This window comes from Leuresthes tenuis, unplaced genomic scaffold (assembly GCF_036924035.1).
Source record: "Leuresthes tenuis unplaced genomic scaffold, fLeuTen1.0.hap1 SCAF_24, whole genome shotgun sequence".
NCBI classification, from domain to species: domain Eukaryota; kingdom Metazoa; phylum Chordata; class Actinopteri; order Atheriniformes; family Atherinopsidae; genus Leuresthes; species Leuresthes tenuis.
Window position 1 is genome coordinate 4,684,929 of NW_027325378.1, and position 25,711 is coordinate 4,710,639.

Sequence of the window (25,711 nt, forward strand, 5' to 3'; positions counted from 1 at the left end):
TGATTGATGTAGCCCATCACACACAGTGTGGAAACAGTTAAGTTACTGAATGATTACTTTTCATATTTGCAATGACGAAACCATCCATATCCTCTAATTCGGAGCCAGCTGATGGTGTGCTCCCCACATGTTTACATCTCAGGCTCTTGGGGCCTTTGTTTTCCTGAGAGTTAAAAGTAGAGTCATTTTGTCTGGTTGTGGGCTGAGTGTCAGACAGGAAGAGATGACAATTATTCTCACATACTGTTTTCTTCTCTTTTTTCCTGCCTGTGACAGGAAGAGATGACATAAATCATCTTGAGGCTTTTCTGCATAGTTTCTTCTTTTCAAAAGGGCTTAAGAAAGGATGTAATGAAGGGTAAAATGTAGAAGTAAGAGCTCATTGAAACAAAACAGAAGGAAGGTATTTGCCAAAAATTCCAACCACATTTGCCTTTCATTGCTTATTTTGGACATACTTTCTGTTGGCCACTCGTGGTGAAACTATGAGGAGACAGTGCCATCTAGAGAGAAGATGGTCACAAACCAGTGATGCTGCTGCAAAACAGAGATGCTTATTTAGTTATTTATTCTTTAAATCATGGTCATTTTGATAGTTATGACACTGCAGTGCTGGTCTATTGTTTAACTCTGCTGTTTGACTGCAGAAAGACTCATTTTGCTTGTTATATACTAAATGTTTTAGTGATACAAACAAAGTTAGTTGCATTGTAGAGTGATGAACCCATGAGCTGATGATATTTCCACAGTTATTGTTCTGTTAGAATGTTCTGTTAGACTGGTTCTGGATTAATGTTTATACCTTTTCCCTGCTTACACCACTAAGCATTCACCATTAGATAGATAACTGATAAATGACAGTTGTATATACCAGAAAGTGGCATAAAACTAAAATAAGACGTGAAAGACCTAAACGAGACAGAGAAGCTCAACTAAAATGTAAAATGACCAAAATGTGACAAAAGGAACCACATTTAAATGCAAATGATCACAAAGAGATGCAGAAATGACACAAAGCAACAAGCAGGAGATGTGTATTGATCATACGGATACAGAGCGTCCACACCAAGATGGACTAGACATCCATTTAAAGATAATGAAATGTGCAAAAGATTACCTAAAAAGGACAGAAAATATACATAAACTATACAGAGGCACTAAAAGACCAAAATAAGTCATAAAAGGGGCACAAACAAGCAAAGGTAGAGGAAATAAAAATTATCCCAGAGACATTAAATCATCAAAAAGGGACTAAAAACAATCATAAAGAGATGCAAAGTGATGTGAAATCATGCAAAACAACTGCACGATTCACTGTTGTTGTTGAGTTTCTTTTGGCTTAAGGCTTTTCGTCGTCTTTAGGACTTTTAGGGGAGCTTTTTACACATAATCCTGCCATGTTCTTTACTTATCTCGTCGTGCTTTTCCCACCAGCTTATGTAATGACTTTAACTCTGTTCCTATAACACTGCTTCTCTGTACAACATGAGAGAGAAAAGCTGTAAGAACTTTACAGTAAAAGGTTTTTGTGCAGGCATGAGTGGAAAAAAAAACAAGGTTCAGGTAGGTTTTGTTTAGGCAATCTTTATTTCCTTTTCATCCCAAGAATAACATGTAATTCAGGACAAATGAAGGTCTGAGAAGCCAGTAAAGCAGTTTACAGATTACATCATTTGAAACTGCACCATATTTATTGAATTTAACTTTGAGTACTACAGTAGGGGATTTAATTGTTCTTTTAAGTAAATATATAATTTAAGCAAGAAACTAGGGTCTGTTTTTCTTCTTTGTGCATTTTATCTCTCCTCCATCCCGTAGAGTCAAGGGCCTCGGTGAAACAAAGCACAAACAGCGATGCTGTGGCACCATGACACAAGATAACATACTGTCTCAGACACACAAACAGAACGACAGCGGGTAGCCGAGACACGTTAAAGGAAAGCGCGAGGATACATTGTCACTGCTACCAGAAGGCGAAGCGGAAGAGAAAGAGAGAAAAGGTCACACAGGTGCAGAGCAGAGAAGAGCTTTCGTAAAGACATGCTGAGGGACTACATACACTCACACACATATATATGTATATATTTATAACAATCAGAGCAGCGACAGTCTTCAAGCAGAAAGACGGAAGATAGAGAAAGTCAGATCAAGCGCAAAGAGGATTACAATGCAAGGCGAGGTTAGCATGCTTGCAGCACATAGAAACTTTACAGGAAGCCCAAGACACAGAGATCACATGTAAAGGCTAGAGCGACAGTGCACTAATCTACAGGCTAAGCTATATAGGACACTAACGCTAATTACAGGAGTTACACATACTGTAAATATAGATATATATAGATATATATAGGAGAATGTACATCAAACAAGCTGGATAGGCAAGGCATTGCATGCACGTGCAAAGGCAGCAAGTCTAGCAGCAGCAGAGAGAGAAACAAAGTGTCTGGCTTTCCAAGACTACCACAGTGAGATTCCTTTGTCGCTGTACAAATCTGATGTTGTCTGTGTCACAGTGTGCACGCCATTTCAATTTTGGGAATGAACATAAATCCTGTCCAGTGAATGTTCAAGACTTTAAGTAAGTCCCTACTGAGACGAGAAGCTTTACAATACCGACAAAATGGAAAAAATATACAAAATCGAATCCTTTCATTTCCGACAGACCCTTGATTCGTGACACATTCAGACCAAAAAGCTTAAGTTACAGGTTGTTTTCAGCAGAATTCTTTAAAACATCAACTCATGGACGACCATTGGACATTGCACTGTTATTAGACCATGGGAATACTCTAAAGTGCACAACTTCCTCTTTGGAGGAAAACTAGACGATACTGGAAAATTTCTACTAAGGCAGCACAGTTACAAACACACTAAGGTTAACATCGGCACATACTGTCAAGTATCACTTGTGCACAAAAAAACACAGAGCTTCAGAGTCAAAAATGGCTTTGCATAATCATTTAAAATCCAAACACCGGAGTCTCACGTCTCCTAGTGAGACTCGTCAGTGTTTCAAGGTGAAATCTGTCCATTTCTTTAAAGCCAGTCCCTGAAACACGTTTTCTTTGAAATACCTAGAAGAGTCACAAAGTATCGGACATACACACAGGAAAAAAGCCTCTTGGACCAACAAGATGAAAATACAGGTAATCTATATCAGAGATAGAGAAAATATGAATAACTTTACCTCACAAATAGTCTCTGGCTATGTGTCTTATATACATGTATGAATACACAGAGATATGTACTTAGGACATCTTGAAATACTATTTACATTTTATGATCAAAAGCGATTGTACACTGACCGACCATGTAGAGCAAATTGTGCTTTTCTAACTTGTTCTAGTGAAAATGCTACAGAGCTTCTGCTTGATTGACCAGAGTTCACATTCCAACAGCTAACTTGCCCATAATAAGCACATTTTACACCTTTTTTCTTCTTTTTTTGTGTGAACTACTGTGTCCTTGGTCTGGAAACTTGATTATCTTAAACTAATGTGCCTTTGAATTCACCTTCTCCTTTGCTGTTTTGCAGGATAAGCAGATTGGACCCTTACTCAAATATTGCTTGAGAATTAACACAGAGGGAATCTCAGTTGCAATGCAAAGGGATGCTGTTCCACCCCAAAATGATTTAGTGCAAGTGATGTCTGGTATACATTAGCTGCAAATCTGAAGTACCCATATCCAAACAAAACAACATTATTGCCCCACCGCCAGCTTCTCAATACCCTTCTCCTGACTGTCAATATCTGTAAAAGGTGTTTAAAGTTATAATCCTTAAGGTTTCGGTTTGGCTGATTTGGTGGCCAAAGAGGGAGATTCAGGTCATTTTGACTCCCCCGCTCACCAAAAACAATCCACATTTTTCATTTGAGCTTCAACAGCTGGTTGGAAACTCTGCGTTGGTTCAAGCTTTGATGCTCATCAGGTGGAAAAATGTGCATATTGATAGAATTTAAATGCAATTAAGTGCAACCTTGAAACAGGTCCAGCAAATTAATCAAGAAGTACAGAAGTCACATGACCTAAATTATTCAAAAGCCACAATCTCCTGTGTCCGCTGTGCTTTTCGTCATCTTTCTTGACTGGTTTGACTGTTTTTTTCTTAATTATCGTCTTGTTGTGTTGCCTTCTGAAGTTCAGCTTGGAGAATTATCGATAAGCAATTGCAATGGCATTTCACTTGTCAGGTTTTCAACAAATTTGGTTGAAATTTACAGTACATTTGGACGTAAAGACCAGCGTATCCAGCACCCACTGATACTCCTCTTTACATGTAGATTCCCAACCTGAGAATGTGTTAGGTGGTATATCACATCTGGGAATCCAGCGCTGGAAAGTTCTTGGATAAGGGCAGGCATGTTCACAAAGTACAGACCTTGGCAGGTGATTAGATGAAACATCTATCACAAGCAAGTCAGTCATGTTAGTGAAATACTATCAGCAGATGGTTTAACTCTTGATGGTTTGATGAGTTAGTCAAGAGAGGAGGAAAAAGCATCTTTCTTGGAGTCATTTCTAGAGAAAAGAAGCCTTAAGAGTTGTTCGTTAAAATGCTCCCCGGTTATGATATAACTGATGCTAGAACCATCTATCAGTGTTGCCTCAACAATTAACACAAATATCAGAGCATGGCCAGATGGATTTTCTCTGGATTGTGATGGGGAATCTAGTTGGCTTGTAATGTAAATGCCATAAACACCCAGTTGACTTGCAGGGTTTGGATACCCCTTGAGGAACTGTGTCAACTGTCCTCTTCAGCTGATAAACAAAAACACCTAAGTTTTAGAGCACCAAGAACCCTTCAAGATGCATCTTTCTGTTATTTGTGTCCAATCTGGGCCAGCTACAAGTCAGTTAGCTCATCTGTCGACGATCTTTAATGTGCATGCAATGGATTCAAAGGAAAGGAAAGGCTTTCTGACTGAAACACCCAATGATCAACTTTGATTCATTTGGGGAATACTGTGGAACATGGTAATCAACAGTCTTAATTCATGGTCAGAGAAATATTAAGACTAGGTTTGATATCCTAGAAAACTTAAGGATTATAGCCAGATCATTACAACACGTAGAGAATGCTGAGCAACGCTAAATATACAGCCAGGAATTTGGTATGTGCGTGCAGCTGGTGAGTCGGTGACAAACAAAATGGGTTTTGCAGCCTTTTTTTAACACCTTTAACACACTGGAAAGGACAAAGAGTAAAAAGTCTTTAAAGGAATAAACAAAACTGTCTTTTTGGTGGAAATCTTACCAATCTCTGCATGTTTCTTTAGGCATAACATAACATGTTGTTGCTGGGATACGTCTTAAAACATGTGCTGCTATACAGCACCGGACAGGAGAAGCTTTGTCCAAAATCACTGCTCGCAGTACTATGTGCAGGTGTAAAGGCAGTTGATTAAGCTGAGGTAAAGTGAAGTGCTTTTTTAGTTTTAAACCAGAAGTTTAAAATGTTAAAGTTACAATAGAACACAACCACATTTGGCACTTAACAACATACTCAGCAGATGAGAAATGATCCAAAAATAAACTCTTCCCGATTGACTTATTGCACAAGCGTTTCATATCACAAAAAATACATAGAAAGTTACGTCACTTACACTACTCTGGGAGCTACTACACTATAGGAAAAGCAGACAGAAGCACTTTTACATGGCTTTGGACCGAGTCAGTCCACGGCAAAGCTGCAATACTTAATATATGGATACATCTGTAGATCTTTTTTTCTTAAATATACTCTTAAATACGTGACTTTGCAGGAAAGAGAGAAAAAAGAGAATGTTTACCAGTACATTCACGACAAACATTTCATCCATCAAGGGGGAAAAGTACAGGAGGAGTTGCTGAGATGAGTCTTATAGATCATGGCCGAGTCGTTCAATCTCCTCAATAAGAAAGTCGATGTCCTCGAAAGTAGCAGCAGGATTTGAGATGACCATGCGGAAGAAGTTGACCTTGTCCCCCTGCGGTTGGTAGCCGACCATGGTTGTACCGTATTCCATCATCCTGGCTTTTATCACCGGAGCCACCTGACAACAAGCAGCACATACAGAGCAGCATGAATTAGTGTGGTCCCAGGAGGAGAAAATCTGGTGCATGAGAGCCAAGAGCGGGATCTGAAACGCTTTAAAAAGCTGCAAAGAAATGTGAATCAGATTCATTTCCATTGACTGGTTTGAAGGGAATAAACTATGCACTGTTGCCAGAGGGTGGTGGTATAGGTTTGTTTCTCGTGGTTGTAAAGGGGTGTTGTGACGGTAAACAATTAGCAGCAACTGCTGTGGACATTCACAAGAGGTCATGTCTGGGAATACCTGGAATATTACATCATATCTGGAAAAATGGTGGTCAGTCATGTGAGGCGAGTGTATATTTTAGATTTTCTTAGATTTTCTCAATTGATATCCACCTATTTTTAATCACATCTCCTAAAGAAACATGCTATTTTCTGATTTCTTTCAGCTCTGGTAAACTGTCTCAGACACATACTCGGCATGAATGGAGATAAACGTCCTCACTCTGAGCAAAAATAAAGCAGAAATGATTTTATTTTAGATGGTTACCACGGTCCAAAGCCTTTTAAATTCTTACTGCCATGGAAGCTTGGTGTGTGTGTGTGTTTTCTTTCTCTTAAATTAGTCTAATTAGAGTTAGAGAAGCTGGACGCTCAGTTTAGAAGAAAACGTTGTTTTTCAGAGATGTATTTACAAAATAAAATGTTATTTTCACATCTTTAAAAGTCAGCAGGAACTAGTTTCAGAGTCATTGATTTTTGCTCTTTTTTCATTATCTTTATTTTCTAAGAGAAACTTGGTCGGGAGGCCTTTGCATGTGTTGATCTCCTATCTTTCCAGCTTACGTTGCAGTGGTGATACAATCCAGGAAGCAGACTGACTCTTACTAAGACACTGAGCAGAGTGCAGCACGACTTTGAGAAACTTTGGTTGTCCGTGGAAGAATCGTAAGAGAGTTTTAATGTCTCTGTTGCAGTTGACTAAGCTCCTTCGCCCGTATATTACAGGACAGGAAACTGTGATGAGATCACCAGAGAGTGAGCTTCAATGTGCCGGAACGTGTTCAATCGACTGGAGATTTTCTTTGTTATATATTTGATTTATTTTCCTCTCTTTTCCTATTTCCTATGGAGGTAGTAAACATTTTGACTCAGGTTTTCTTTGGTGAATCATGACAGTGTAATCAGTACTTTTAAGATCTGATAAGGATCAGATGGTGCTTCTTTTTTTTAATCTTTGCCGTTACTTTGTTTTTTGCTCTCAGATTGCTTTGGTCCACGTGGTTCACTATCTCCCATACGTCTGCCAGTTAAATCTGACACCAGCCGGGCCAGCGAGCCTCTCCGTGCCAGTGGAGAGGTTATCTCTTGGAGCGGCAGTCCGCCGAGCAGAGTCTGGAGGGATGATGTGGATTCTGTGCTGTCATGAGCTCAATTTCAAGTTTGCAACTCAAACTTCTTGCTCTGACCAACAACAGCCTATAAGGGGAGGACAGCTCAGCATGTGTGACTCTGGAATATGCTTTCAGAGCTGGTGCCCACAGAAAGGAAGCCATGAATAAGTAATTACATTGCTGCGTTTTGACCCGACTTCATGGTTTGCATATGAGATCCAGTGAGTTAAAGTTGCAGTCTGGTGGAGCATTAACTTAAGGGCTTAAGTTAACTGTGACTCATAATCTCAAAGAGCAGCATAATGTAAGAAGAATTTTAATAAATCTGGGAGCATTAAGTTTAAAGTTGGTTTAAGAATCAGATTTCCATCTGTTAGAATCAGTATATGCACATAATCAGTCATTCCTCCTAAATCTCTTGCAGGTGTCCTGTCGCAGTTGGCAAAGCCTTTCGTCGAATAATCAACTTGCAAATCAGTTATTTGACAAATTTCCAGTCCGTCTTGTTCATTAGGAGGAGGCATAAAGGCGAGCGGGAAATAAAGAAAGCTCCTTCAGCTCAGATTCCACCTCGAAACGCTAATCGAGCAACATGACATCAGCCCTCAGTCTGTGGAAAAGAGCGGGCCGGCCAAACTGCATGCATGATCTCAACCGGGCTGCAGAAAAGAAAAGGAAACACCTGCATCTGCAGAATTATGACAAAGATAGCAGAGATTTATGACTGTGGGTTTCAGAGAGAGCAGAGTGATCTTTGCATGGCGGGCACACACGCCATCTGTTTGTCCTAATTGTCAATTAGTCGGCCCCTGCTGCTGTGGGAGCTTCTGAATGGCCGCCACATTAGCTACAAGCCAACACTCTCACTTCTTTTTCACCCTTCCTCTGTGACACCCTCCTATTCTAAAACTGTCACAGTTTACCGTTTCCCACGTGCACTGCAAAGCGTTCTTTTAATCCTGCGTTTAACTTGTATGTAATTAGCCAGATGTGTGATGGTCAAGCGGGATATGAGCGACGGGCTTGTAGGGCACAGGGAAGGTGTGTTTTCCAGATACCGCAGTCAGGCCTCTTATCTCGGCTCACCCACCTTGTGCAAGTGTTTCTTTCTCTCCTCTTTGTCCTCCATGTAGCGGATCCCAGGGGGGAGGTACCAGAAGCAGACGTTGGTGTGCTGAGGCTGAGGGAACACGGGTGACAAAAGAGCAGAGGCGTAAACAGCCACGTTCACATAGAGAAGAAACCAACTCTAATTAAATCATTGCTGCCTCAGGTATATCTCTGCAGATGTTGAAGCAATATCTTTCACACATGGCGGGTTTAAAGCCTCTAAACACATTGTTTCATAGGATTATGAGTAGAAGATGTTGTAAATAAGTTGTTGTATGTCTGTCTGCTTGAGAGCAAGATTGTTTGAAAACTACTGAAATTTGGTGAGGAGCTGGGTTGGTGCTGGGCAGCATCACCTACAGGTTCCTCTGATGAGATCCATTAGTCGAGTCATCAATAACTGAGGACTTTGCTAAATTGGTAAATTAATTTTGTGAAGTTTCAACGACTTGTAAATACCGATTTTTACACTAACGATTGAAATTATGAATAACTAAAGGTTCAGATTCAGATAATAATCACTCAACTCATAGTGTGGAAGATACACTTGATTTGTCCCGTCTGCCACATAAAACCTTTAAAGGATCGCTTTTCTAAAAGAAAAGCAACACATTTACAGATTCAAAAAGCTGAAATGCTGTTATCTTCATGGATGGTTTGTGCATTCCTCAGCTTCAGGCCTTTAGAAGCCGTTTCTCTCTTTGAATTAAGATCTATTTCTGGTCATATTCGCACCAGTTAGACCTGCCGCAGCTAAAAATGAACCATTAAAATGCAATTATGAAACAGGGTCCATCCACCTGTTTGAAAACAGTCTGGTTAAACAGACAAAAATGTCATATTCTACATTGTTTTCCACTGACTGATCAATAGAGTTGGGACATAAACATCACTGTTGTAACCGTTTCCTTTGCTGTGGACATCACATATCTGCCATCGCAATTTTTGCCTAGAAAGGACACATCTTATGTATTTACATTTGTTCCCAGTAAATGTCTTACATCTTATAAGAGTCAGCTGCATAATTATGTATAATAGTTGCAATAAAATGGACAATTAAATGAATTCTAATGCAGCTAACTAACCCTAACACCTATGAGCCATGACATTATCATCACTTAGGTCCTCCTCATGCTGCTAAAAGAGCTCTAAAAGTCAGGACAAAGAATTTCAGTGGGTGTCCTGGAGTTTCTGGTCCTGGGATGTCTGCCTTTAGGCTCTGTGGGTTGTTTAGAAGTTAGAATGACCTCAGTTGAAAGTGTCTGGTGCCTAAACCAAAGGCGCTTTTGATTGAAAGCTGTAATTCACGTGACAAAGCAAAAATCCATTAGGTGCTCCAGACAGGTAGCCTCCTCCTCATGTCTGAAAGCCCCTCGCAGCTCTGTGTTTAGTCTTCTGAGTCCAACTCTCTGCCTGCCTGCGAGTGGAAAAGCATTCATTACCAGCAGCTGACTAACCATGCACACCGGCCTCATTTATACAGCAGGGCTGGTTCGGCTGTAGTACACTCAGCCTCAGATTGATGTAATGGCACAACAGGAGGCACAGACAAGTGAACACCTGGGTCATTGCCCAGAAGACTTGGCTTTTTCTCATCACTCTGATGCTCTTAGCCTCTTTTTTAGGCTCAACAGGAAGACAATAGGCCTTGAAACATTACAGTGCTTTCATTATAAATGACTTTGGACGTTCAGGCGTTCCTCCTATAGAGGAGTTTTAGCTGAATAACCCCATCATACCCACATATGTTTGTGTTGCAGTTTAGCTTTACACGGGATATATCAGACACTGTGCTATTCATATGCATATGAGCAATTAGAGGCTGTTAGGCTATTCATTAAATATAATAGCAGAACATTATACCGGCGGCTAGAGGCAACAATGGCCCCCATCCAACACAAAGCCAGTGCTTCTGTGTGCCAGTCGAACCATCCAAAATGACACCGAGGTGAAAGGTGCGACATGGGCTAATGTTCCCTACTTTTCTCTGGTTGTGTGGCTGCAGACAAATTGTTCCCATGAAGAGAGGATGAATGCGAACATACTTTCCCATCAAAGACCATCTCGTATCCCTCTCTGTCTTTGATCTTGTTGTAGAGGTACTCCGACAGCTCCAGACATTTGTCAATCTGAGCTTCAAAGCCAATGGTGCCCTGTCGGAGAAAATGCGTTGGTTTAAAACATCTGGATTAAAACTCAAATCAATGAAGAGGCTGGCCCTAATCACTGGTTTTAGCTGGATACTTTTCTCCCAACACTTGGAATCCTGTAATACGACAACATCATTTAAAAAACATACGAGTTCCTGAACCAAAGAGACTACAGCAGTCGAAAGTAAGGGCAAATTCATCAACTAAAATACTTAAAAAGAAGGATTTAGTTGATTTTAATGGCAACAAAGTGATTCAAGTCCTATTAGTTAGTTATAAATATAGAGTAAAAGATGATTTTAGAGTCATTATATTGCATTAAAACCCAGATGGATGCACCATGATGTCTTCAAACAATCAGTCCTCCCTACCTTCGCTCTCCACATGAGCCACAGCTTGAAGATGTCCACATGGCGTCCACACTGCAGCGCTTTGTCCCCAGTGTCGTAGGACAGGTCGTAGTGTTTGTCCTGCTGGAACAGGTAGCAGGCGTGCATCTGGTTGCAGTCATGCATCAGACCCTGTGGAGACAGATCCAGAGAGTTTACAGCATGTCCTCCAGTAACCAACAGTCAGTACCACACCGGATGTGGTCAAAAAACTCAACCCTACCTCCTCTCTGACCAGCAGGGCGGAACACTGCAGGGGCACGGACATCATTTTGTGCGGGTTCCATGTCACAGAGTTGGCCCTGTCGTCAATGACAGTTGTCATTAGCTTCAGAGCTTTGCCTGTTTGGTGTTATATAGACAACAACAACTAAAAAAAAAGAGTATCTTGCCTCTCAACCCCGTCCAGCTTCCACCTGTGTCTTCTGGACATGAGCAGACTCCCTCCCCAAGCTCCCTGATAGGACACACACAAAAGTATATCAATGGAGCAAAGCTGTTAATGCAGCAGGATCCTCTCATGGCTTATTTAGGTCTGCGGCGACGCAGAGAAGCGACCTTTTCTGTAAAGGAAAACAGCCTTAAATGTGCCTGTGGCTTAATCCAACAGAAATTCCTCCACAGATACCACAACACAAATGCTAAACTAACCAGAAATGACCCTGCGGTCAGTGATGCCTGCAATACATGCAAAGTATCTCCTGCCAATCATATTTGTGGGTTTTGGTCTCGCCTCAAACTTTTTTCACACAATAGGCTCCCGATCTGTTATCCATTAACACAGATTTTCTATATCTCTCTTGACACGAAACTCTCAACCCTGCCCCCCCAGAGACTGATCCCCCCTGACTGGAAGCTTTCCCGCCAACCTAACCTGCACAGAGCAGATTATTCATAATCTCAAGCTTTAAAAACTCAACTTCTGAGTTATTTTAAGATCTGAGCCTTGCAGAGGAAAGTAATCCCTCATCAATTTGCTCACGTTGATATAACTTTTCTTCTTTCAGTAGTAGGCGGAGGTACTTTTACCATCATAACTGTTTAAAATACTTTTAAAAAAGGAATTGTGAAAAACTTTAGGTGAATACCTTTAAAATTATCTGACAATATATCTATAAATCAGCTGATATTTTTGTAATGACACAACAATAACGAATATTTTCAAGGTAGTTTTGTTATCAAAATGACTCATTTATTGCACAGAGAACTGCTGAAACATTTAGTTATGTGACTACAAACTGCAAAATATACTAATCTTCTAACAAGTTTTAAAAAATCTAGTAATTATTTCACTATAAAAGGAATATCTAGTGCTTTCAGAGGATTGATTTGATTTGATTTAAGTCAAATGTCACTTGCCTTCTCTTTATAAATAACTTTTTATTTGTTTTAATTAGTATAAAACAAAATAAATCTCATTCTAGAGCTACTTTTATCTGCAGTAATAAGAGTTTAGCAGCTTGATTTACTGAATTTAGATAAATATATATAAACTTTAATTAAGATTTCTTTATTTTTTAGCATCATTGAAAGGAACTGAGAGTAGCGCAAACTTTTTGGGGGAGTTTAGGCCTGAAAATGTTGCATTTAACTCTATTTTCTGACATTTCTATATACTAAACTATTGTTTTTACACTCTCTAAGACTCTGATTTATCCTCGGACCCTGATCTGATGGCATCAATGATAAGTTATCACTCTGTCAGCATGCTAAGAAAAAGGTCACGCAGTACGAAGCTGTTTGTCTCAAATCTCAGCTGAAGAATGATAGACAAGACAATTTGTGTGTCTTAATAGAGGTGTCCCCATGTCAGGACAACATCACCTTCATTAATGGCTTCCCTTCAGAGTGAGGGCCTGAGATGGCGAAGTCAACGGGAGGAGATGATTTACAGCCTCTGCTCCAGTTTTTCTAATCTCCAGTGTTAGATAGGAAATGGCTAGCTCTCTATCTGGGTCAACCGCAAGCAGTTAGAGGCGAGACAGACGTAATAGATTTGTCAAACTCAGCAGTGAGCTGTGTGGTTCATCTAAAACTCCTTCCTCTGGACAGACATTCTGCATCACACATGTGAGATAAGAACGCTTTAAAGCAGGAAACAGTTGCTCCGATTCTTCCATCAGTGGAGAGTTTTATCATTTAGATTCGAATGTGTTTGACTCACATCCACGTGCATCCAGATGTTGTACTTTTTGCAGATGTCAGAGATGGCGATGAGAGGATCAAAGGCTCCGTACACTGTCGTCCCGGCTGTGGCGCTCACAAAGAAAGGAACAAAACCCTGCATGAGGACAAACGGCACACGGCATGTAAAGCACCTTGTTGCTGCAATATGTGTCCAAATTTCTTTTATCATCTGAGCTGTTTTGGTCCATTTGATTCCATAAAACCAGTGCTGTAGGAAGTAATGTTTGTCTATTTATAGCGGGGCTATAAATGTGACGTGTTACCTTCTGTTTCGCCTCCAGTATTCTCCTCTCAAGGTCAGCTGGGATCATTTTACCACTGCAAAGGGAAAAATAGAAGCTTTTCTCTTGTTTGTGCATTCATTAGTGGACAAAGGAGATGCTCTTTGTAGATAAAACACCAACCTAACATAGAAACATGACCTATTTGAGTAAAAACCCTGCATTTAAACAAAGGTTTATTGGTATTATCAGTGTCATATACTGCTTGATGTAGAGTCAGTTTAAAGTTTGGGCATCACTGGTTTCAGCTGGACAATTTTCTCCCAACAATCCTATAACATTACAACATACCGGTAATCATAAACCAAAGAGAGAAGAAAACGATCTGCTAAATCAAGTTAAATCAAAGCTTTAGACACCAAACTTGTCCCAACAATCAACCGCCTGCAGTAAACAGATGCCCACCACTCTGAACATTAAAATAAATGACCCTGACAAAGCAGAAGAAGCCTCTGAAAAGACCATAAAAGCTGTTTCCTACTTCAGGATGAAATGATTAGGAAACGGCAGTTAATGGGATCTGTGGCGAAACCTTTCAGAGCTGCTCATTGGGCTGTCAAAAAGGCCGATGGAGCCTTTGTTTTAGTGTAGAAAGGACTCCGCAACTACAACAGAATCTTTTATCTTTTGGCTGCTGACTGAAGGCATTTTTGGAGAAATAAAGTATAGATTTTTTCGCGAAAAAGAACATGTCTGCAAATGTTAAGCATGATGGTGGATTGAGAGCTGTGTCAGTCTATCATAACTAAGCTCATCTTTACCTTCTCAGCTATGAGACCAAATGTTTGCATATCTCTGGGACTACTTCATATGCAATACAGTCCAGTGGTTCCCAGCAAAGGGAACAGGCTCCTCTCAAAAGCTCACAACTTCAGCCCACTCTCAAGAAAATGTGTTGTTATCGGTACGTTCGTCCATACGTCTGAACTGTTCTAATGTCATAATAACTGTCTGCTTTGTATAGGTTTAGGCAATGTGATGCATTTATCAATATTAAAGTTTAACTATGTGTTTATCCTGAACACTAACCAACTGCCACTGACAGCAATATAAAAAAGTTATATGTATATAAAGGCAAAATTATGTCACATGGGGCTTAAACTTGGTGTTTTGGAACATTTATGACACATTTGTGACAGTTTCATGCGATGCAAAATGTTTGTATGAAGTGATTTTGTAGGCTTTAAACTTCAAATCAAGCATCAACGCAGTATCTGTCTTTCAATTGTGTGGACAAATAAAACCGCAAAGAACCCTGAAACTGTGGTGGTTGAATAAATGCGCTTTACCATTCGTCCACTTTGATGCAGATCACGCTTTCAGTGCCGATGCCAAGAGCTGCTGCCCCTTTTTTGATCGAAAAATGGCTCTGAGGGATGAGAGAAAGAGGACAGAATGAGTGACCAGATCACAGGAGGTAAAATGAATGTGTACATATGCGTGAAAGATCAGCTGTTTGTGCCATTTAATGGCTTCTTGCTCTCAGCGTCTCTCACACGCCCTTTAAAGATGAAGGAGGTGACATAATGTGACACACCTGTCACCTCGTGTCTGACGGACATAATGTCAGCTTTATAGCAGCGCCGGAGGTGTGAGAGTGACACACATCAAGCACAGCTGCAGATAGTGGGAGGCCATTTTTCTTACTCTTGAACTTAAAAGTTTGACATTTATAATATTTGACAAAAACAAAAAAACAGTGATGTGCGTTCATAATTTGATCGAACCAGACACACACAGTGAGGCCTTACATGTTCCGATGTGAAGGCCACCAGTCTGGGAACAGATGACATGCCTTTCTCTTTGACTTCAGGGAACATCTTGAAGCGGGCCAGCAACATGGCGTACATATTAGAAATAGCACCACCTAGAGGACAGACAGTGAGTTACAGTCTCATGGGAGAGATGCAGAGTTTCCAGTTGAAAGAAAGCAGAATGGAGTTTTAAAATGTCCCTGAATGCTTAACATGAAGACACAACTATAAAGCCCTTTATTCACAGCGCAATTAAAGCACAAGGAGAGATGACATAGCATCAAACATCCCAGCTCGCTGCCCACAATGTCCCACCCAATCACAGGCTTTGTCATTAAATCCTCCAGAGACTGCTCTCCAGCATGTGTCAACCAGAAGTGCACGGGAGAAATTAAAGATTGGGGGTTGATGGTGAGGGGGCTGAAGCTAGAAAAAGAAAATAATTTCATGCTAATTGGCCTTGAAACGAGATTCGTTTATATAATCAAAATGCAAATTGACACATTACAACACACACAGCCGGTTCCATTTCCAGGGAAGGAGAGGGGTGTCGCGCTGCCTCACACGTACCAGGTGAGAAAATGCCGTCCCCTCGCCCGTCCTGCCAGCCAATGATCTCCCTCATCTTCTTCAGAGTGACGTACTCCAGCAGCACAAAGACAGGCGCCACCTCATAGGTGAACCTGCGTTACACAACATACATCACATGGTGCTGGTTACACAAGTGACTCATCATCCAAAAAAAGGGACAGTTCTTTACTGCAGTTTGGGCGTTTCAGGGCACAGAAAAATGTTTCATTCTTCAAGCACAAAGAGGACCAGAATTATCGATGTTTGTGCTCAGTTTAAAGGCTCCATCTTCAAAAAAAAAAAAAAATTCTCTGAGGTTGGAAAAATTCAAATTTTTTACTCTAAAGGCTTTGTTTCTGTGATAAAAATGTGCTCGTGTGGTTCAGAAGTCTCCCACTGCTGCATGAAAAGCACATTCAAACATTTACTTTCTGTTATTAAATGGTTCCGAGGCCACATCAGCAGCCGTGTTTTTGCAATCCTTCACAGCTGCCAAAGCTGAGGAGTTTATCAGCCTAAAAACACACATCTGAAATTAGCCCCAGATTAGTTTGAATTTAATTTCAGAGCTAATTTTCTCCCCTTGAATCCCCGTGGGGATCAGAGGTGAGGGAGAGGGATAAAAGGAGGAGGTTGGATGGTGCAGTGTGGGAGTAAAGAGGGGAGGAGAGGGGGTATCTGTCTTTCATTTCACCCTTTTCATTTGCAGTGATGGAGTTGGTGGTGGTGGGGGGCGGGTGGAGCCGCTATCAGCCCTTGCAGACGCAGAGCAGAGTGCATACGGAGGCACCGGAAATGGAATTCATTGTCAGCGTCATTATCAGCGTTTAAAAATCATGCTGAAGCAGGCCACATACTCACATGTTGGTGTTGGCGGTAGATGTTAGCCAATCGGCTGCCAGTCCAACCATGTCTAATCCTGTGGAGAGCTGATTGAAGTACCTGGGGTGGGCTGAGCGGAGAGGGGGAGGAGGAGGAGGAGGAGGAGGAGGAGAGGAAGCAAGTGAGGCGGCTGCAGTTTGAAGGTTTTTGTCAAAACTAAAAGGAGTTTGCACCGAAAGGAGCAGAAACTGTCATTTTCAAAATGCTTCAATTACAGGGTAGAAATGCAGACGCAGCAACGCGTTAATGATCTTTGGAAAAAACGAAAACATTCAGTGGTGCAGTGGGTGGTGTTGAGGAATTTTATCAAAGGGTAAACACACCCAAAAAATGTGCACCACTGTTTCACCATCATGGATGTATTTAAGGAGGAGCTTTGGTTTTCAACAAAGATTTATAAAAGACACACAGAGAGACTTTGCATTTGAATGCAGCACAGAAACATTCACTGCGATTAATGTCGGCTACATAAGAAATAAAAAAAAATACAATATATCTTATCATAGCAAACAAATCTCCTGCCACTGCATGTTATAAAGGCATTACTGAATGGAGTTATTTAGAAATATCCTTCAAAACAGCTCACTGCTGTATTTATTCGGGAGGGCTATTGCTGTAACCCCCCCTCCACACACACTGTGGGTGTCACTCAGCAGAGAATAATGGACTTGGCCCATGAAGCCTGATTATTAGCCTATTATCTGCTGCTTGGTGAACCAGATTTACTGCGTCACTGCATTTATCGGTCTGGTGGCCATGCAGGAGGAGGAGGAAAAGGAGGACATCTTCCATGCTGATGCTCTTTCATCATTATGTTTTATTATTTTTAGACAGGGGGTGTTTTCTTCTTTTTATTTCCCTCCTCACTGTATCAATTTGGAAAATCAAATCTCGGTTTCCCTTAGAAATTTGGTTTGGTTTGTTGTTATAGTGTTTTTTTTTTAAATGAACAATTCGGAATTTTCCACATTTGTTTGTAGTACCATAGATTTTTCCTTTAAATTAACGCTTAAATCTGGTAATAATTGAAAACTGCAGGCCGGAAATCAGGCCTGCATCTAATCCATGCACCCTTAAGAAAAGAAGACGTCTCCTAAACGGCCTTATTAAACAAAAAAAGGGGGGGTTTCGCATTTTTAAAAGGTTTCAGCGTGCATGAAGAAAAAATTACCTGTTTTGATGGCGTATTTGAGAGTGGCGCGACAGCTGATCAAGATATCATCCAGCGTGGCCGGATCGTGCTGCAGCTCCCAGTTGTTGAGCTGAAGTAGCTCGTTTGGATAGTGAAAATCAATAACTTTCGTTTCCCGGTCGAAAGACTCCACAATGTAGGCCAGTAAAATATCCACAACCTCCTGCAGGAAGGTCATTGTTTTGGTGTCTCCATCCATGGCAGGTAACAGGTCTGTGGAGGGTGAAAAATATTTGCAATTAAGAGAGGAGACATTTTGTGTTTTATGTGTCTCGAAGTAAAATGTCGCAAAAAACGCTGTTTTTCGTGCAGCATTAAGATGCTCATTTACGTTTTTTAAATGAGTCCAATCATATGATGAATTATTTTGATATTAAAAGAAAGGCCTTTTTAGGTTCTTGTTACAGGTCTTAAAACGGAAGTCCTATTTTTGACTGACTTTTGCTGCGCAATTCAGCAATTCAACACATTCAGACAGGAGATGTGGCTGAAGGTGACCTCTGAGAAGATAACGCTCCTCTGCAAACACACACCAAGTCTATTTCCACATTCAAACACAGCCTATAGGCTTTAAAATGACCTGCCATCTAAACAGACACACATTCTGCTCTTTTTGTGTGTGTCGAGAACGAAAAATAAGTTTTCACATCCTGGAAATTTTTAACTAAAATATCCTGAAATATCCTGAGAATAACAGCTGCAGGCCTGCTGTTGAAATGTAGTGTCTTTGACGGGCTGTGAGTTTAAGTTTTTCATTTAGTGTGACATAAAAAAGATGCCTTTGTACCTGTTGAATAGAGGTCGGAGAAGGCCACTTCAGCTTTGGTGCAGTTGCAGGATTTGTTGCAGCCGCAGGTTCCGGCCGCGGTCTGCAGCGGCTGCTTGGCGGCCGACTCGGCAGGTTTCTCCACTTCCCCGACATTTAGCAGCGCTTTGGAAAACCCACAAAACACCACCGATATATTTTTAGTTCTCTGTCAACACGGCCTGACTGGAAATAGCCTATAAAATTGGATGGAAATAACAGACCCCCCCTCCACACACACACACACACACACACCTTCCCCTTAACCGCACACACCCGCTGCTGCTGTGAACCAACATACCACATAATTTCGATCCAATTCCTCCGGATAATTTCTGGGCCGCCGCTTGGCACCAAGCCCTGGCTGGAAAAGATGAGGGGGAAAAATCATGTGAGGATGCCCCAGGTTATCAGTCCAACTTCATCACAGATATACAAGAAAAAAAATACCGTGCAACTTGGAATAAAACAACCATTTACACAAAAAAGTCTCCAGATGTGACACAATAAAAATGTAAAAATATAAACAAAGAAACAGAAGATGTGTCGAGTACTGGTACAGCAGGCCTGTCTGGCTTTGAGTCGCTTATGTGAGACAATGCACAGGGGGGGAAAAAAGCCACTCACGCGTACTTGGGCTCTGACTGCCGGTATTGGCCCCCGCATTGTCACCGCCGAGAGACCAGAAACCTTGAGAAGCCATCGTTGCCGGTAGTTAGGAGCTGCACGAGACCGGGAGACCGGCAGAGCCCATCCACACGAGACGAGCGGGAGCTGTTCAGAGCCGATGTGGTGCTGAATCTGACCAGAGCGCTCAGATTGCTGGGAATCCAGCCGTGCATCCGACACACGCTTTCTACGGGAGAGCCTCTAAAAATACAGCCGACCCGGAGAAAGGAAACACAAAAGGCGTCCTCGGTGCTCCTTTTCTTTTTCTTTTTTCGCAGGCGTCCACAGGTGCACGAGACATAAAGCGGCGTCTCCGCACTGAAATCCGCAAACACTGTGCGCACTTCGGGCAGCAGCGCGCAGCCACGCTCTTCACTCAGTGAGGAGGGGAGAGAAGAATACAACGCCGCACGAGACAGTTTGAGAAGTTCAATACGCGGTTCAGATGGAAACCTGCTCAATTAAAGATGGACCTAAAAAAAAAAAAGGGCAAAAAAAAGACGAGGCGATGAAAGGTGGTGCAGCTACAGATGTCGGTAAATACGCAGCACGCAAGCCATGCCTAATTGCATCCAACCTAAATTTCACGTCACTAAAGAAATCCCATCGTGATTCACTTCAGGGTCATGACGAACCGCGTTGCGTCGTGCGTCGTGACTCCATACACCCCCAACATTCTGTCCCCTGTGTGCTGAACTTACCCTCCATACAGACAGTGAATGCAAACTAATTCATCTTCCCAGCAATCGCGGACCTATTTCTTGGCGGTCGGCCGCTCTAATTGCCCGCTGGCGGGGCGGAGAAGGGAGCTCGGTCCCTCCTCTCTGCGTTGGGGTGCGTTGCTCCCCAGAAAATGTTCAGTCAGGACTTTTTTTTATTTACTTAAGCTTTTTTTGTATGTGTTGCACTGGTTATTGGAGTCACTTACCGGAAGCAGGAAAAGCATCAGTGCTTTGTTACCCGAAAAATCAACTCCAGGTCTTCACCAGACCCCCCTGAAGGCTTACATATTCCAAATCTGCGTGGGCAACGCAAGCAAGAATAAAATAATTTAAAATTAATAAATTGAGCTGCATAATTTGGCGTAGTTCCACACATTAATTCAGCAGTAAAATCGGCCAATTATCCACTGTTTTCTTATCATACATTAATGGCAGCCAACAGAACCTGCAGGCATCAAAACATGAGCCACATCTGTTGTTATCTATTAACACAATCTCCCACAACCATCTAATACCAAAAAAAGACTCATTAAAACAAACTGAACCCTCTGGTAAAATAGTACAGTTGGCCGTCCTTATAAACAACTTTTGTTTTCATTTTCCTCCTCAGAGTATTTCAGTTTTTACAACATTTAATTTTCATTACCATATAAATGTTTCACAACTCCTAAATGTTTTATCCTCACATCACAATAGTTTTTTTCTGGTTGCCTGTATTTTCTCAGGATAGAGCCACCTTAAGATTTATTCAGATTGAACCTCCAAGGAGCCAGACTTTCTTATAAACGTTTTTCTCAGGTTTTCTTGGGACTGTGGCTGCTTTTTCTTTAATTATCAGTCCTTACCTGAGTATTTTCAGAGGGACTTTCTTGTTACCAGCAGCCTGCCACAAATACACACAATTTGTTCCCATTTCTTTGGTTGCAATGAAGAGCTGTTAGCTGAAAAATTGGCATATCTCAGCATGGTGTGCAGTGTGGCCTGTGAAAAATTGAGCAAACTGGACCAGTGGAGGACAAATGAAGAGGTGGCAGACCTAAAAATCTATCTACAGCACATGAACGGTATCTGAAAGTGATGTCTGAAAGAAATGACAGAAAGCTTGTTTCAGTGGGTTCAGGCTGTGTTGGAGAATGAAGGAGCTCAGACCAAAGATCGTTAGAATTGTATAAACTCTTTTTGCCTTTTATATTGTATTCAGATTCATGTACATTTACATTTTTGTGTGTTTAAATAAATCATTGCATCCATTTCCTGTTGTCCTGATAATATACAAAGAAATGAGGGCGGCTCAAGACTACAGCACAGCACTGTGTATGCTGTGTTTGTGAAAGTGTGCATCTGGGATTCACAACAATCCCTGTGGGGGAGTTCCTCCATTAAAATGTCACATAAAGGTTAAAGGTTGAATCTAAGAGAAATGCTCAGTGTTTGGAAGAATACAGAATTCACTGGGGGTGGTTTGATGTTATCCTGATATTTTCCACAAAAGAGAAGACATAAACTGTTCAATCTGTCCATTGTGACATCTTTTAAAACCAGATCAAACAGGCAGCAAAAAGCTGGGTAAACATGGATTATTTCAACGTTATTCAGCCTTTATGGAGACGAGACACTGGCAGCCAAACATGAGAAAGAATTTAATATATATCGTGTTTAAGTGAACAAACCAGACATTACAGTAAAGACGTGAATGTACATTTCATAAAACATGACGGTGCTGAAGCTGATTTTCCAAAGATAAATTATTTAAAATACACTGAAATGCACATATTCAAGTTTAAGAGCATCACCTGCAGTTTTGTGTACGATTTAAGAGAAAATACAGTTTTTAATCAATGACTAGATTACAGATCTCACAAGTAAACATTAATTTACACAAAGTTTAAAGATATGTGATCATGTACAGTGCATTCTTCAGCATAATCAGCTTGGAAATCAATACAATGCGATCAGTGGAGTCTGCAGAGCTCATTTTTCTAATCAAACGTGTTCAATCGATAAAGAAAAACCGCTGGATGCATGTCATGCAGAACGTGTTTGTGTTGTCAGATGCACTGCGACGCGCTCCTTCCTGTGTTTCAGTAGTGTTTGATGAGCCTTCGTCTCTGCGAAGTCTTCCTCAGCAGATGTCTGTAGTCGTAGGGATTGTCGCCGGTCCGGCTCTCCACGGAGGACATTCTGGCAACAGAACGCCTGTCAACCAACACAGGAGACGCATCAGAATCACCTCGAATAAAGATATGTAGTCGACTGAAGAGAAGATGGCAGATTGTTTTAAAATACAGCAACAAACGAAGCAAAAGGAGAGCGAAAGACTTATTGTGAGAAGGTTTTAATAGTTTTTTCAGTGATTGTGGTGACCAACGGGTATAATGTCGTACGTGGATTTGTCCTTTTAAGAACTTAAGAACTGGACTGGGAAACTTGAGGCATCTTTAGAAAAAAAAAACCCATCTGTGAACATAGAAATCCAGGCTTGCAAGTACCTCACAGCTTACATTCTTCTGCTGTGTAGATCAAACTCCACCAGCATGATTCTTACTGTTTTTTGAGCCTCTGGACATGAAAAGAACAAGGCAGAGGTGCACGGTGTAACAGCAGTTTGTAACTTAATCAGGAGGTGTCAGTTGTTTCTTGGGCTGTAATCAACCAAAGAAATTCTTGGTCGACCGAAACCCTGAAATTTCGACTAAAAATTGACTCTTTTTTGGGGATGCTGCAGTTGTTGCGGGCGGGTGTGCCTGCAGTTATAAAACGAATAAACGATTATTAGACTATCCATCCATTTTCTATACCCGCTTAATCCGTCGGTCGGGTCACGGGGGGGCTGGAGCCTATCCCAGTGGTCATTGGACGAGAGGCGGGGTCACCCTGGACAGGTCGCCAGTCCATCACAGGGCTACACAGAGACAAACGAGACAAACAACCACACACATTCACTCCTAAGGACAATTTAGAGTCACCAATGAACCGAACATGCATGTTCTTGGGTGGTGGGAGGAAGCAGGAGTACCTGAGAGAACCCATACAGAAAGGCCCCAGCTGGGAAAACGATCCTGGAACCCTCTGCTGTGAGGAGGCGGTGCTAACCACCACACCCCCGTGCAGCCCTGATTATCAGACTAAAATATTGAAATGTTTAATATGATATTAACAGCCTATGATATTGAAATATTACCGTTTTTAGATGATACTCCATGTTTGTAGTTGAGCTGTGATATGCAAACTGTTGTTTGCAAATTTTGCATTCGACTTACTTCCCGCCATCTATTTTCATAAAATTCTGCCACAGATGTCTTTGACGTGGATGGTAGAGGAGGACTCACTGTAAATGAAACACTCAAAGTAAAAATAACTATTCAGCAAACCACCGGACGTTGAATAACGTGGTCGTTCTTCAACTGACCCGTCTCTAGTGGGTTGGGCTAATCCAAAATAGTGAAAACAAGGGGGGTGTTCTCTGAGGACTTAGCACTAGCTAATTAGCAGCACTTGGTACTTTCCTCATGATGAAACTAACCACAGACCGTATGAAATTAATCGACCAATCAGAATTTTGGTCGACCCAGAACGTTTCGACCGATAAGTCGACCAGTCGACTCGGACTTTACAGCCCTAGTTGTTTCATATCTAACAGGTGAAACAGTCTGGATTTGGAGGTCAGAAAAGTTGGATGGTTGAGCTTCAAGTAACTGTCGAGCCGAGGAGCCAAGTTGTATGTTTTAAAACCTTGAATTGATTTATTTTGCACTCATTCTGTTCTGCACATTACGAACTATGTGGTTAAAGTAAAAAAAGAACAAATGGTTAAGTTTAGGTGGAAAATAGATTAAGAACAGAGGGTTTACGTTTAAGCTCTGTCAGAAAGTATCTGAACTAACCTGGATGGAGTAACGATTTATTTCTGTAGCATAAAAAACCAAAACACTCAAAAATGAGCAGAATCACTGCTGTGGGCAGAAGGGACCTCATGTAACACTTGTTGCAGCACAGCTGAAGAAGCCTCTCCCTACACACCTATTGGTTTAATTACCATTTATTCTATTAATCTAAATATGACTCGACTGTTAAATTTTCTCTGGTTCTTGAACCAGGTCAAAATCAGACCACATTTTCACCGGTTTTAAGCAGAACCTTTGTAATCAGGACCAGTCGTCGGCTGAGGGCTTTAAATGTCCTTTTCTCTCTGACCCGGTCACTGAAGTCACCACAATTCACACTTAATACCCTGGTATTTTGTGGTTCTAGCTCGGATACAACGTTGGTTTAAACGCTCCAAATGGCTTAAAATAAGAGCACAAACTAGAAAAGGAAGGTACCTTACACAGCCCACCAGTTAGTCTTTACGAATGATGAAGTCTCGATCAGGTACCTGTTGTCTTTGGCAGGTCGGGGAAGCTCTGGTTCAGTGACGGCCCTCTCTCTCATCTGTCGGGTGGAACCCCCCGGCCTCTGCTCTGTGGACTGCCGCCTGTCCCCGTGCTGCCTCCTGTCCATAGACCGCCTCCTGTCCATGGACCGTCTCCTCTCAACAGACTGTCTCCTCTCTGGCATGCTCCTGGGTGACGAGCTCGCTGTGGACATGGAGGGCACGGACCGGCTGGTGGACAGGGTGCGGTAGTACTGGTCGTCCACATCCAGCAGTTTCCCCGGACTAGAGCACAAACAGATCATGATCTGATATGATGGGTGTTGTCTCCCCAAATGACTATATCTTGGTAAAAAATACAAGAAAATCCAGATTGAGCAGCAAATTGACGGTCGTTTGACACAAAGCTGGCAGTCAGCCAAAAACAGCTGAAAGAGATATCTTGTCTAAAAGAGGAATAAAATTGCAGTTTTTAACTTAAATGACAAGAAAAACACAGATGCTGTCCAGTCTTTGACGTCTTCTGAGAAAGCAGCAAACAAAAAGGCTTAAAAGGCAGCTTTAATTTGCTCTTTTTGTGTCCACATGCAGATGCAACTGCAGCTTACCCAAATCAGACCATTTGGAAAACTCTGGGCTCCACTCAGAAACGGCAGTGCTGTCATGTAAACAGACAAAAGTAGTGATTCTTGTTCCTTTTCTTTCGCTTTTGGTAGAAATTAGAATATATCACCAGTGATAAAAACATTACTTTGCTCCAATCCAATGGCAGCGCCCTTAGCCTCAGCTATAAGTGGTGCATTTTCACAAGTTTTGGTACCTAAACTTCTCCAAGGAGTTGTTGTGTCTAAAGCAAATCAAAAAGTGATTCAATTTAAACTATGTGACACACTTAAGGTCCATAGAAGGTCTGAAACTGTTGTCCAGACTTCGGTTGAGTAACGGGACTGAAGCAGTTGCAGAAGGAGGACCTGAATGACCTTGGCTCGCTAAAGATTTTGCCACGTATCCGTAAATCATCTGTTATCCGTCACCATCGGTGCGGCAACTGTTCTAAAAATAATTCACGGGGAAATATAGATGTGAAATGATGCTTTTACATTAAAGGGAGCCAGAAATGTTCCCTGAATCCACCATAAAAGTGCTTTCAATCACAGAAATATGGATTGATAAATATGTAGAACACTCTATTGTGATTTGTTGTGTTGTCGG

At 41.5% G+C, this 25,711-nt stretch overlaps 3 protein-coding genes across 5 annotated transcripts in view; 1 reads left to right on the forward strand and 2 right to left on the reverse strand.

Moving 5' to 3' along the window:
• The window catches only part of nell3 (NELL (neural EGFL like) family member 3), a 217,275-nt gene that overhangs the window by 14,457 nt on the left and 177,107 nt on the right, over positions 1 to 25,711 (forward strand). The window lies entirely within an intron of this gene.
• On the reverse strand, positions 1,574 to 20,171 carry gad2 (glutamate decarboxylase 2). Of its 3 annotated transcripts, XR_011910216.1 has the most exons (17): positions 19,364 to 20,170; positions 19,038 to 19,100; positions 18,719 to 18,862; positions 17,911 to 18,144; positions 16,719 to 16,809; positions 15,858 to 15,970; positions 15,285 to 15,400; positions 14,823 to 14,902; positions 13,516 to 13,570; positions 13,230 to 13,346; positions 11,458 to 11,522; positions 11,289 to 11,367; positions 11,048 to 11,197; positions 10,572 to 10,679; positions 8,507 to 8,596; positions 4,414 to 6,038; positions 1,574 to 4,146 (listed from the first exon to the last, which is right to left on the reverse strand). XR_011910216.1 is itself a non-coding variant. In XM_072378633.1 (16 exons), exons 1-16 carry the CDS (start codon positions 19,437 to 19,439, stop codon positions 5,865 to 5,867), a joined length of 1,749 nt encoding a protein of 582 aa, XP_072234734.1. In that variant the 5' UTR covers positions 19,440 to 20,171; the 3' UTR covers positions 1,574 to 5,864. The 3 variants fall into 3 exon arrangements, 2 of the variants coding, with proteins under 2 accessions (XP_072234734.1, XP_072234733.1); XM_072378633.1 differs by having other exon boundaries at positions 1,574 to 6,038; positions 19,370 to 20,171; XM_072378632.1 differs by having other exon boundaries at positions 1,574 to 6,038.
• myo3a (myosin IIIA) overlaps positions 21,576 to 25,711 on the reverse strand; it is a 61,312-nt gene continuing 57,176 nt past the window's right edge. Inside the window, exons 34-35 of the mRNA XM_072378733.1 lie at positions 24,503 to 24,784; positions 21,576 to 22,323 (exon numbers count right to left, since the gene is read on the reverse strand). Coding sequence (XP_072234834.1) covers positions 22,209 to 22,323; positions 24,503 to 24,784 — 397 coding nt within the window. The 3' untranslated portion in view covers positions 21,576 to 22,208. The remainder of the gene's footprint in view (positions 22,324 to 24,502; positions 24,785 to 25,711) is intronic.

Excerpts from the sequence above, each read along its gene's own strand:
- gad2 (XM_072378632.1), bottom strand. The coding sequence starts at position 19,439 with ATGGCTTCTCAAGGTTTCTGGTCTCTCGGCGGTGACAATGCGGGGGCC. Across the intron at positions 15,401-15,857 it reads GGACGGCATTTTCTCACCTG|GTGGTGCTATTTCTAATATG; the intron begins GTACGTGTGAGG and ends TCTGTCCTCTAG. Across the intron at positions 13,347-13,515 it reads TACTGGAGGCGAAACAGAAG|GGTTTTGTTCCTTTCTTTGT; the intron begins GTAACACGTCAC and ends GTCCTCATGCAG.